This window comes from Natator depressus, chromosome 4 (genome assembly GCF_965152275.1).
Source record: "Natator depressus isolate rNatDep1 chromosome 4, rNatDep2.hap1, whole genome shotgun sequence".
Taxonomy (NCBI): domain Eukaryota; kingdom Metazoa; phylum Chordata; order Testudines; family Cheloniidae; genus Natator; species Natator depressus.
In genome coordinates, this window is record NC_134237.1 from 113850893 (window position 1) to 113863048 (window position 12156).

Below are 12156 nucleotides of genomic sequence, written 5' to 3' on the forward strand. Positions count from 1 at the left end.
AAGACATCCTGGTAGAATTCCTCCCAAATGGCAGAAGATGGAGCTTGCCCTCTTTTCCCAAAAGAATTGGCTTATAAACTCCACAGCTCTCTCAGCCCAGGCCCCCTGCAAATCCTATCCTCGAGGCTTTTTTCAATCAATATCAGCTCTGGGCCAGAGAGGCAACACAATAACTCCATGACAGTGGAGTTGGGCTTGCAGGGACTCCTCTGGCCACTGTTATGTAGCCCAGGGAGCCCCCACTTTCAGGAGGAATTCCCCAATGTGGAATTTGCGCAATAGAAGAGATATAGTCTGGGGATTTATCACCTTTCCCAGATAATTTCTGGGGAGCCACAGGGGAATTATGTGCATCCTCCACAACCCTGATCACACCCAACTTGGATTGCCCATTCCCTGCTTAATACTGCCCCTCTCACCCTGCATATATCCCCAATAGAAATTCCTCTGTAGAGCCCTAGAAAGTGGGGTGTGTTAGAGAGCTTATTCCTTCACTCTCCCACTTCCCTGGTCCTTCTCGCATGAACAGAGAGCAACAATACCCGAAGTCCGAAGGTGCAAACAATTCGATGTTTATTGGGGTGAACTTCCAGCAAGCTTAAATACAAGTTCCTTTTTCCTTATTTTCGAATCCCAACTTACTTCCTGTTTGCCCCTAATTTATATAGTAATATTCTTAGCTATACCTTAACCAATCATTCTACTGAAATTTAACTAACCAATCCTAACATATTGTAACATGATTAGCTAACCAATTATATCCCACCACCTTAATTAGATTACACCCAGCAAAATTAATTATACAGCAGACAGAAACAATCACAGAACCAGACAGAGATTATACAGACAAACAATAGCAAAGTTGGAACTCTAATGACAAAACAATACAGAAGTGAGGATTTCACATCCCAGCTATTGATAAGTGAGTTCTTGCCAGACAGGATGCTATCAAACTAAGTTTCCTTTTACATTTTCTAGGCACTTCCCTTTCTCTGGAGGTGATAGGAATTATCAGGACAGGATTGTATTCCTAACAGCCCAATAGCACCTTCTTTCAATGTGACTAGTTTGGAATGAGAGGATGTGACTGTTCGCTTCCTGGCTTATGGCTGCCTCTGCTGCTTAGCCAAAGGCCTTAGCCCAAGAACAGGGCCTCAAACAGTCACAGTAAGAGAGGGCCCTTACACCAGCAGACAGTGATTTTGATTCTTTCTTTTATACCTCTAGAACTAGCCAAGTGATAAGAATACCCCTAAATTCTTAAAGTACAGGCTTTTGCAGACAGGCCTGAATATCTATATCCTAACAGGGTGTAGAGCCACAGAAGGTAGCTGACACCCTTCTTCAATATAAGGGGTCAGATCCATGCCTGGAGGAGCCACTTCCATGTGCCGAAATCATGTGAGTATGGCTGGGACTAATTGCATGAGTAAGATGAGCAGGGAAAGCTGAAGGGTTTGCACATCCTTTATTGTTTCTGAACCAGCCACTAATATCTACGTTGTTGGATCCTCTCATGTCCTTTGCTGATGTTTCAAATGACTGTTCCACTGAATTCAGTGAAATGCCTTAGACATAGCTTACGCATTTGGCAGCTTTAAAGGTGCTGCCAAATATATTTGGGGGCACTCAGCCACCATGAAGTGGCAAACAAACACTATTCCACAGCTGTAAGTGGTACACTACAAGTGATGTTCTGGAATGATTAGGTGGTAGTGCTTTATAAATGAATGACTTGACAAAGATTGAATTGAACTTGTCAAAGTACACTAACATTAAATTACTTATGTACTGTTCATAGAATCATAGATTAGAGTTGGACGAGACCTCAGAAGGTCATCTAGTCCAACCCCCTGCTCAAAGCAGGACCAACACCAACTAAATCATCCCAGCCAGGGCTCTGTCAAGCCAGGCCTTAAAAACCTTTAAGGATGGAGATTCCATCACCTCCCTAGATAACCCATTCCAGTGCTTCACCACCCTCCTAGTGAAATAGTTTTTCCTAATATCCAACCTAGACGTCCCCCACTGCAACTTGAGACCATTGCTTCTTGTTCTGTCATCTGCCACCACTGAGAACAACTTAACTCCATCCTCTTTGGAACCCCCCTTCAGGTAGTTGAAGGCTGCAATCAAATCCCACCTAATGCTGATTTTTAAAAAGGGCTCCAGAGGCAATCCTAGCACTTACAAGCCAGTGAACCTAACTTCAGTACCAGCAAAATTGGTAGAAACTATAATAAAGAATTGAATTCACACACCTAGATAAATGTGATTTGTTAGGTAAGAACCAACATGGCTTTTGTAAAGGGAAATCATGCTTCACCATTCTATTAACAATAACACAAAATGTGGAAATAGCAAAATGCTAATTGACTTTTTTGTTTCAATTTTCACCAAAAAGTTTAGTAGCAATTGAACATCTAACTTAATGAATGCCAATGAAAATGAGGTAGGATTAGAGGCTAAAATAGGGAAAGAACAAGTTAAAAATTACATAGACAACTTAGATGTTTGCAAGTCAGCAGTGCTTAATGAAATACATCCAAGAATACTCAAAGAGCTGACTAAGGAGATATCTGAACCAATAGCGATTATCTTATAAAAGTCATGGAAGACAGGTGAGATTCCAGAAAACTGGAAAAGAGCAAATATAGTGCCAATCTAAAAAAGGGGGAATAAGGACAACCCAGGGAATTACAGACCAGTCAGCTTAACTTCTGTACCTGGAAAGATAATGCAGCAAATAATTAAGCAATCAATTTGCAAACATCTAGAAGATAATAAGGTGATAAGTAACAGTCAGCATGTTTTTGTCAAGAACAAATTATGTTAAACTAACCTGAGAGCTTTCTTTGACAGGGTAACAAGCCTTGTGGATGGGGGAAGCGGTAGATGTGGTATATCTTGACTTTAGTAAAGCTTTTGATAGTGTCTCGCATGACCTTCTCATAAATAAACTAGGGAAATACAACCTAGATGGAGCTACTACAAGGCGGGTGCATAACTGGTTGGAAAACTGTTCCCAGAGAGTAGTTATCAGTGGTTCACAGTCATGCTGGAATGGCATAGTGAGCAGGGTCCCACAAGGATCAGTTCTGGGTCCAGTCCTATTCAATGTCTTCATCAATGCTATAAATAATGGCATAGAGAGTACACTTATAAAGTTTGCGGATGATATGAATTTGGGCGGGGCTGTAAGTGCTTTGGAGGATAGGATTAAAATTCAAAATAATCTGGACAAACTGGAGAAATGGTCTGATGTAAATGGGATGAAATTCAATAAGGACAAATGCAAAGTAGGAAGGAACAATCGGTTGCACACATAGAAAATGGGAAATGACTGCCTAGGAAGGAGTACTGTGAAAAGGGATCTGGGGGCCATAATGGATAACAAGTTAAATGAGAGTCAACAGTGTAACACTGTTACCAAAAAGGTGAACATCATTCTGGAATGTATTAGCAGGAGTGTTGTAAGCAAGACATAAGTAGTAATTCTTCCGCTCTACTCCACATTGATTAGGCCTCAATTGGAGTACTTGTGTCCAGTTCTGGGAGCCACATTTCAGGAATATGTAGACAAATTGGAGAGAGTCCAGAGAAGAGCAAAAAAAATGATTAAAGCTCTAGAAAATATGACCTATGAGGGAAGATTGAAAAAAAAATTTATTTTTTTAGTCTGAAGAAGAGAAGACCAAGAGGGGACATGATAAGAGTTTTCACATACATAAAAGGTTGTTACAAGGAGGAGGGAGAAAAATTGTTCTCCTTAACCTCGGAGGATAGGACAAGAAGCAGTGATCTTAAATTGCTGCAAGGGCAGTTTAGGTTGGACATTAGGATAAACCTGCTAACACTCAGGGTGGTTAAGCACTGGAATAAATTGCCTAGGGAGGTTGTGGAATCTCCATCACTGAAGATTTTTTAAGAGCAGGTTAGACAAACACCTTTCAGGGATGGTCTAGATCAGTGGTTCTCAAACTGTGGGTTGGGACCGCTCAGGGTGTCATGAGGTTATTACATGGCGGGGGGGGGTCGCGAGCTGTCAGGCTCCACCCCAAACCCCACTTTGCCTCCAGCATTTATAATGGTATTAAATGTATTAAGTGTTTTTAATCTGGGGGGGGGGTCACACTCAGAGGCTTACTGTGTGAAAGGGGTCACCAGTACAAAAGTTTGAGAACCACTGGTCTAGATAATGCTTAGTCCTGCCTTGAGTGCAGGGGACCTGACTAGAAGATCTCTCAAGGTCCCTTCCAGTCCTACGATTCTATAATTCCATTATTAGGATTATTTGAGGGAGTCACCTAGCGTGTGGATAAGGGTGATCCAATCAATAGCGGCCTGGTCTACACTAGAAAATTAGGTTGGCATAACTGCATCACTCAGGGTTGTGAAAAATCTATCCCCCCAACACCCAACTGGCATAGTTAAGTTGACCTAAGTCTCTGTGTAGACAGCATTAGGTCAACAGAAGAATTCTTCCGTTTACCTAACTATCATCTCTCAGGAAGGTAGATGACCTATGTCAGTGGGAGAACCCCGCCCATGGTGCAGGTAGTGACTACACTGAGCCTACAGCTGCAGTGGCACACCTGTGCCGTAGTAGTGTTTTAAGTCTAGACAAGCTCATTGTGTACGTGGATTTTCACAAAGTCCTTCATACGGTCCCCCACCAAAGGCTCTTAAGCAAATTAAGTGGTCATGGGATAAGAGGGAAGGTCCTCTCATGAATCAGTAACTAGGAAACAAAGGGTAGAAATAAATGGTCAGTTTTCACAATGGAAAAAGGGCAACAACAGGGTCCCCCAAGGATCTGTACTGGGACCGATGCTATTCTACATATTCATTAATGATCTGGAACAAAGGGGGGAAAGTGAAGTGGCAAAGTTTGCAGATGATATAAAATTTATTCAAGATAGTTAACTCCAAAGCAGATTGTGAGGAGTTACAGAGGGATCTCACAAAACTGGGTGACTAGGCAAAAAAAATATGATGGGTTTTAAACTGTTACCACCCAAGAAAGAAATTTTGGATAATCATGGTGAGTTCTATGAAAACTTCCACTTAATGTGCAGCAATGGTCCAAAAGGTTAATTAGCTTGGGAACTATTAGGAAAGGGATAGAAAATAAAACAATATCATAATGCCACACCTTGAACACTATGTCCATTTCTGGCAACCCCATCTCAAAAAGGATATAGTAGTACCGGAAAACATTCAGAGAAGGGCAACAAAGATGATCAAGGGTATGGACTGGCTTCCATGCAAGGAAAGACTAAAAAGATTACGGCTTTTCAGTTCAGAAAAGAGATGCCTCAGAGGGCATATGATAGAGGTCTGTAAAATCATGAATAATGTGGAAAAGATTAATAGAGAAATGTTATTACCCTTTCACACAATACAAAAACCAGGGGTCACCTGATGTAATTAATATGCAGTTCATTTAATACAAACAAGAAAGTACTTTTTCACACATTGCACAACTAACATATGGAACTCATTGCCATGGGATGCTGTGATGGCCAAAAGTTCAAAAAGGAACTTGATAAATTCATGGAGGATAGGACTAGTAATGGCTATTAGCCAAGATGGTCAGGGACACAACCCCCACCCTCGGGGCAACCCTAAACCTCTGACTACCAGAAGTCAGAAGTGGAAGACAGGTGGATCACTCTATAAATGTCCTGTTTTGTACACTCTACTGAAGCTCTGGTTTGGGCCGCTGTCAGACACAGGATACTGGAGAAGATGGACCATGGTTTGTTCCAGTATGGCAGCTCTTATGTACTCTATTTTTTGCCTTTGTCACAGATCAACGGTATTTAGGAAATTCAGCTACTCCTCACATTTCTAGAAACACTAAATCCTCTATCATCATCCAGCCAAAGTCCTCTGACTCCCCTCGAGACTTAGGCGTAAGTAAAGATCATGCACAAATATAATTCCTTCTTTTTCTGTATCACTTAATGCTGTGCAAAGCCATGGGAGTTGCATGGCTAAATCCTTGGACAGCTTTTTGAATCAGTACGATTCAGTGTTAAGACCCATATTTTAGCCTGGGCTTTTCACTCACTTTGCCACATGCAATATTGCTCTCCTTGTTTCTGTAACTTCTTGTGCTGAATGCAGATGTGTCAGCCATATTAATGTCATGTCAAGAGGAGATTTCTAGGAGATAACAACAATTATGGAATAGATTAAAGCCTTAATTAGTGGCTTTCAATTGTTAACTATTTTATGGTATGAAGACGCCAAGTGTGTGTAATGGTGGAGGAAATATATGTGAAGAAATCCATTAACTGGCAAGTCATCTTGCTCTGTCAGGAACAGCAGAATTTTATTAGCTATACTTCCATTACTACTGACCAATATCACAGCTAAACATTTTATATTATTTACAGCAATGCAGATATCTTTCAGAGGAGAGCAGAGTCCCAAATGTTAAAGGTACAATTAAAAAAACTTGTTTTGCAATTAAATTATGAAATGCGATTTTCTTATGCGCTGTATATAGGGGGAAGAACCATATACGTCAGGGAAGAAAGAATAAAAGGCCTATATTTTTCAAAATATCAGTCACTTTAAAAATTCATCATATTACAATTGAGAATCCAGCTTCAACTCAGTAACAACACTGAAGTAATCACTTTCAAGAGGGTACATGTTGTGCCATTTAGCTCTCCATTCCTCAGAGACAGGCCACCCCTGTGTAAAACTCAGATATAGATATAGATAGAAGAAATAGGAGAGGGGAAATATAATATATAGAGAGAAGTGGCAAGTCTGCTACATTCACCTTCTGAGCAATTAGAGAGTGCACTGGAGTCATTCCCGATTTCAGATGGAGCAAATCGAAACAGAATCTGGTTCTTTGCCTCGCCATTCCACTACATACTCTGATAATTTTCTTTTCATGGTAATGCCACCAGGAGTGGCTGTTGTTAAAAACTCAGCCTTTTTCAGTATTTACCACACACTGGTGTCTTCCGGTTTAACGCTAATTCTATCTGCATCTTATTTCAAAATCCCATAATTTAGAGATACTTGTAAATGCATCCTCCAATGATTTATTACCTATGGGGTAATTGTATATGATAATTAAGGCTACATTTTAATCACTGGTATTTTTAGTAAAAGTAATGGACAGGTCACAGACTGACATGACTATATACCACTGGCTAAAACTTGGGTAGGGGGGCTGAGGGTGCTTGGGAGGCAGTCCAGGGGTGCTGTAGGTGCTGGGAGGGCAGCCAGAGGCACGTGGCCTGGGACCCCCGCTGGTGCTGGGGGGGGAGGTGGTGGCATGCCACCTGGGTTCCCCGCTGGCACTGGTGCTGGGGAGGCGGTTCACAGCCTGGACTCTCACTGGTGCTGCAGGAGGTGGGTGGAGGGGCTTGCAGGCTCCCTACCCAGCTCTGCACAGCTCCCCAGAAGCAATCAGCATGTCCCTGCAGCTCCTAGCAGGAGGGAAGGCCAGGGCGGCTCCGCGCACTGCCCTGGCCACAAGCTGCGGGGGCGGTGCTTGCAAGCAGGGGGGCAGCATGCAGAGCTCCCTGGCCCCTCCGTCTATGAGATGCAGGGACATGCCGGCTGCTTCCAGGGAGCCCCCGCCCCAAGGTAAGCACCGCACCACAACCCCCAGCCCTGACCCCCTCCCACACCCAAACTGCTGCTGGCCCAGAGGCTGCCCAAGTGTTCGGGCAGTCCCTGAGCCAGCTGCACCGGCTGCTGCAAAAGTCACAGAGGTCACAGAAAGTCACAGAATCCCAGACTTCCGTGACAGACACGCAGCCTTAATTAGGATCAGACACGTGTGTCATTTTGCATAAATTAAAGGAAATGGCCAGCTTTTAGATCCTTTAATTTACAGTTTTACTCTGTCACTATATTAAAATTATATTTAATTTGTTTAAAATAAAAAATATTTCCAAATTTATTTTGACTTTGAGACTAAGTCAGCTCTGGAAGGATTAAATCTTTTTCAAGCTAAATCTTTTTTTATTTCTTTAAAAAGTACAAATCTATTGACAGTGTTAGTGCTGATAATTACACAAAGACTCTCTACAATTTGCCATTCCAGGAATAAAAATGAAGTCTAACTTGATCATTTTTGATATTTAGTGCAAAGGCCAAGTTTTAGACAGTAATATGTATGAGCAGCTGTGAAGACACAATGCAAAGAATTCATCAATCCTGAAACAAAATGTATTCCCCTCCCCCTTTTAGGTCCTGCTGTAAAACGAAGCATAAAGCCAAACATACTTTTTGCTGAAATCACAAGTAAGCAGCAGTATACTAAATAAAGTTTGCAAAAGAGAAAAGGAAAAAAAGGTTAACTACCCTTTAAAAGCAAACACTGATATAGCTCAAGCGAAAACCAAATGAATGGAATGACACAGAACTTGTTTATGGCCCTGATCCAAAACTAATTGAAGTTGATTGAAGTCAGTGGGAGTCCTTCTGTCAGCTTTGGAACAGCCCTCACTTCCCCGCATTGCCACAATGATTTAAGACCTAATTCTTCAAAGTACTTAAGTACATGTCTACCTTTAAGTATGTGCAGGTTTTTGTAGCTGTGTTGTTCCTAGGATATGCAAAGTAGATGAAGTAATATCTTTCATTGGACCAACTTCTGTTGGTGAAAGGTACAAATTTTAAACCATGCCATGAAGTCAAATGAGAAACATGCAATGGGACTGTCACAGACTGATTTCAATACATTAAAGAGCCCTTATCCTTCAACCCTGATTTGGGGATCAAAGGAAGATTAAAAAATTCTCTGGCTTAATTAGACATTTTTGGCCCTAGGGAGAGCATGCTTGATAGCTCTGTGGCAAGGCTTTGGTTGTACATTGGGCCGTGCAATCTAATGACAAACATGCAATAGCAATACCACAGAGTGATTTCATACAGTCAAGTGCCTTCCTCCTTCATCTCTGACTTGGGGCTCAAATCTATAAACTCTATAGGAAATGCTGAAAGCAAACAAATAGGTGAGTTTTGATTTAGTGGTTTATATATTTGCAAGTTTTGTACTGGTGTGAAACTTCCTTATTTTGTAGCCAAAAATTTCCTCCTCTTCTCATTTATTATTGCTGTGGAACTGTGGCAGCATGACCTCCACTGTACCCTCTTTTGGCCCCATGTAGCACAATGCAGCTCAGGTGCTACCTCTGATTCCCCAAATTCACATTCTTCCCTTATTTTAAGGGTCAGTCAAGATGCCTGCGTTCTCCACCAGTTTAGATAAGCTTACTGTCTTGGAGCATCCCTTATGGGGTTGCAGCCACTCTGCCTTTCTCGCACCCTTGGAGTTTCTGTGGTCTGGTGTGGTGACTTGGCCCACACACACACACACACACCTTCTGGACTATGCAGAGTCCAAACCAAATTCAAAGGAACAAACCCTTCCACGCTGCCAGGGCTCAGTCCTCAGCAGACTGCACCCCTTTCTCCAGGGGCAACAAAAGTGGGAGGTGTGGGGGGCAGACAGTGCTAGTGCCCCCACAGTGGAAATATTGTGGGGGCTCAGGTCTCATGTAAACTAATGCATGTGTGGGAGTGGCGGAAGTGTGACCACAGGGGTGCCCAGGATCAGGATGAAGAGCAGGTAGGAACTGCTGGGACCCCTCTTTCCAGCCTGAAGCCAGCTGCCCCTGCCATCAAGTCTCAATAGTTCCACTCACTCTCCCTCTGTCCCCCACATTCACAGAGAGCTTCCACTCCCAGACTCTGCAGAGCTCCATCCTGGGACTTTCTTCCTGTATCCCAGCTTCTATCAGGCTGCTGACAACTCAAGGCTTTCACTCTGGGGTCTTTTCCCTTGTCTGGTTCTCTCCAGGATAGGTTCTTTCCCTGGTCTACCCTAGGCCATTTGTCTGGAGGAGGTTGTCTTTCTCCCAGGCCTACTTCAGGAGTCTCCCTTACCTCTGCTGCCCTCTCACTTCCAGGCCAGTCCCACGTGGTAAGATACTGTCTGCATCTCCTCTGTGGTTCTTCTCCCAGCAAGACGAAACACCAAACCATTTCTCTCTGCAGCCTCCCTTCTAACTCTCCTGTCTTCTCTTTTAAGTTCTTCTCCTTCCGACCTGACTCTTTCTCCAATTGTATCAGCTGTTCATTAAAAAAACCCTTTCAGAAAAACTTCCCAGATCAGCCCCAGCCAATTGTCTGGGGTGTGGACCAGCCCCACCCCCTTAAAGGGGCCAAGTTACCCCATGACTGAAACCCAAAAGTGTACTAGAAGCTTTTAAACTACAAATAGCCCTTTCTAGCTGGGAGAGCAATACACTTGGATTGGTCTCTAAGAAGTGAAAGAAACTTTTCTCTTAGAATGGTGAGGAAAAATTCCCAACCGGAGGATGGTCCACTATTTCCTCCAGTTTCTACTGCTGTGTAGGTACTTGACCCTCTCAAAACTGTAGTCAATGGACTTTGGATCAGGTGGGCAAACATGTTATCTTGTAACTACAGACTTGATTCAGCAAAAACACTTAAGCATATGCTTAACGCTAAGCACATGTGGAAGTGCTATGCTAAACTGAGCCCTGAATGCAGAAATATTATTGAATCATAAATAACATTCAGTTGATTATACAAAGCCTACCAAAAGTCTGTTGCTACTGGACAAACTTGCACAGCACAGAAGAAAGCAGCAAGCTGAGAGCAAGAAGATATGGAGTCTGGTCAGGGAGAAGTTTGCAAAGTTGGAAATCGGAGAAAGACTTGCTGAAAATCTCTGGGTAAGGAAAAAAAAGGTAAAAAACGAGGGTGATGTCATGGTAGGCCTCTACTACAGACCACCTAACCAGGAAGAAGAGGTGGGTGAGGCTTTAATTGAAACAACAAAATAATCCAAAGCACAGGTCTTGGTGGTGATGGGGGACTTCAACTACCCAGACATCTACTGGGAAAATAACACAGCAGGGCATAAATTATCCAACAAGTTCTTGGAATGTATTGGAGACAATTTTTTATTTCAGAAGGTGGAGAAAGCTACTAGGGGAGTGCCTGTTCTAAACTTGATTTTGACAAATATCAAATAGGGAGGAACTGATTGAGAATTTGAAAGTGGAAGGCATTCGGTGAAAGTGATCATGAAATGGTAGAGTTCATGATCCTGAGGAATGGTAGGAGAGAAAACAGCATAATAAAGATCATGGATTTCAAGAAGGCAGACTTTAGCAAACCCGGAGTTGGTAGGTAAGATAGACTTGCTTCCCATGGTAAGGGGAAAAATGATTCAGTGATTTTATAAGTTGTTTGCTAAGATGCAGATCTATTTGTTCTTGCCCCCTTTCCTTACCAAAGATAGCAACTTGATGGGTGATGGCCCATAGGCTTTGACACCTCACTGGGCATCAACTTGTCCTTTGTCTTTGAGAAACAGGTTTACCTACTCCCCAGACCTGTCTGGTAAACACACTTCAGTGATGATTTCATCTTATCTTCACAACTCCACATATAATGTTACGTACATTTTACCATGATATTATTGACCAGTGAGTTATTAGTTTTCAAATGATGTCATGCAATGTATTTTGTACAAAAATTATTACAGTAGCATGTACGGTGTGAGTACAGGGGTGCATTCAGTCCCACCAGTTTCCTTAAAGAGGCCAAGTGTGGCGGGGAGTTCTCCAAAGGCTGGTGACTAAAAGGAATCCTCTCTCCAACTGACAGTAGAGGGACTGCAGAGCCACTCTGTAGCCACAGTCTGGCTGGAGGAGGAGTTGATGGTGTCCACCTTATAACTTTTCCCCGGTGGTTAGTGCACTCTCCCCTTGGATGTGGGAGAGACAGATTTCATTTCCCCCCTTTGTCTGATGAGTAGAAGGAATTTGAACGGGGCCTCCCATCTCTTAGAAGAGTGTTCTAACCACTGAGCCGTGGAACATTCTGGACAGTCTGATGTGGATCACCTGCAGACTCTCATGTTGAAGTTGGTCCACTGTGGATTGAACTATGAAAGAGTCCTGGGGGGAGAGGGCAGGTAAACAGCAAGCAAGAGAGACTGACTCTGTAGCCTGGTGGATAACGAACTCACCTGGGAGGTAGATGACCCAAGATCCAGTCTCCCTACTCAAATGACTGTAAGTATTTATCCAAAATGGAACCGCTTCACCAGGAGAGACTGAGGGTAACCCACATCAG

General features: G+C 42.8%; 1 protein-coding gene across 1 annotated transcript in view; it reads left to right on the forward strand.

The window, feature by feature from the left end:
- CLNK (cytokine dependent hematopoietic cell linker) overlaps nt 1-12156 on the forward strand; it is a 103082-nt gene that overhangs the window by 50816 nt on the left and 40110 nt on the right. Inside the window, exons 7-9 of the mRNA XM_074951674.1 lie at nt 5815-5918; nt 6405-6450; nt 8230-8283. Coding sequence (XP_074807775.1) covers nt 5815-5918; nt 6405-6450; nt 8230-8283 — 204 coding nt within the window. The remainder of the gene's footprint in view (nt 1-5814; nt 5919-6404; nt 6451-8229; nt 8284-12156) is intronic.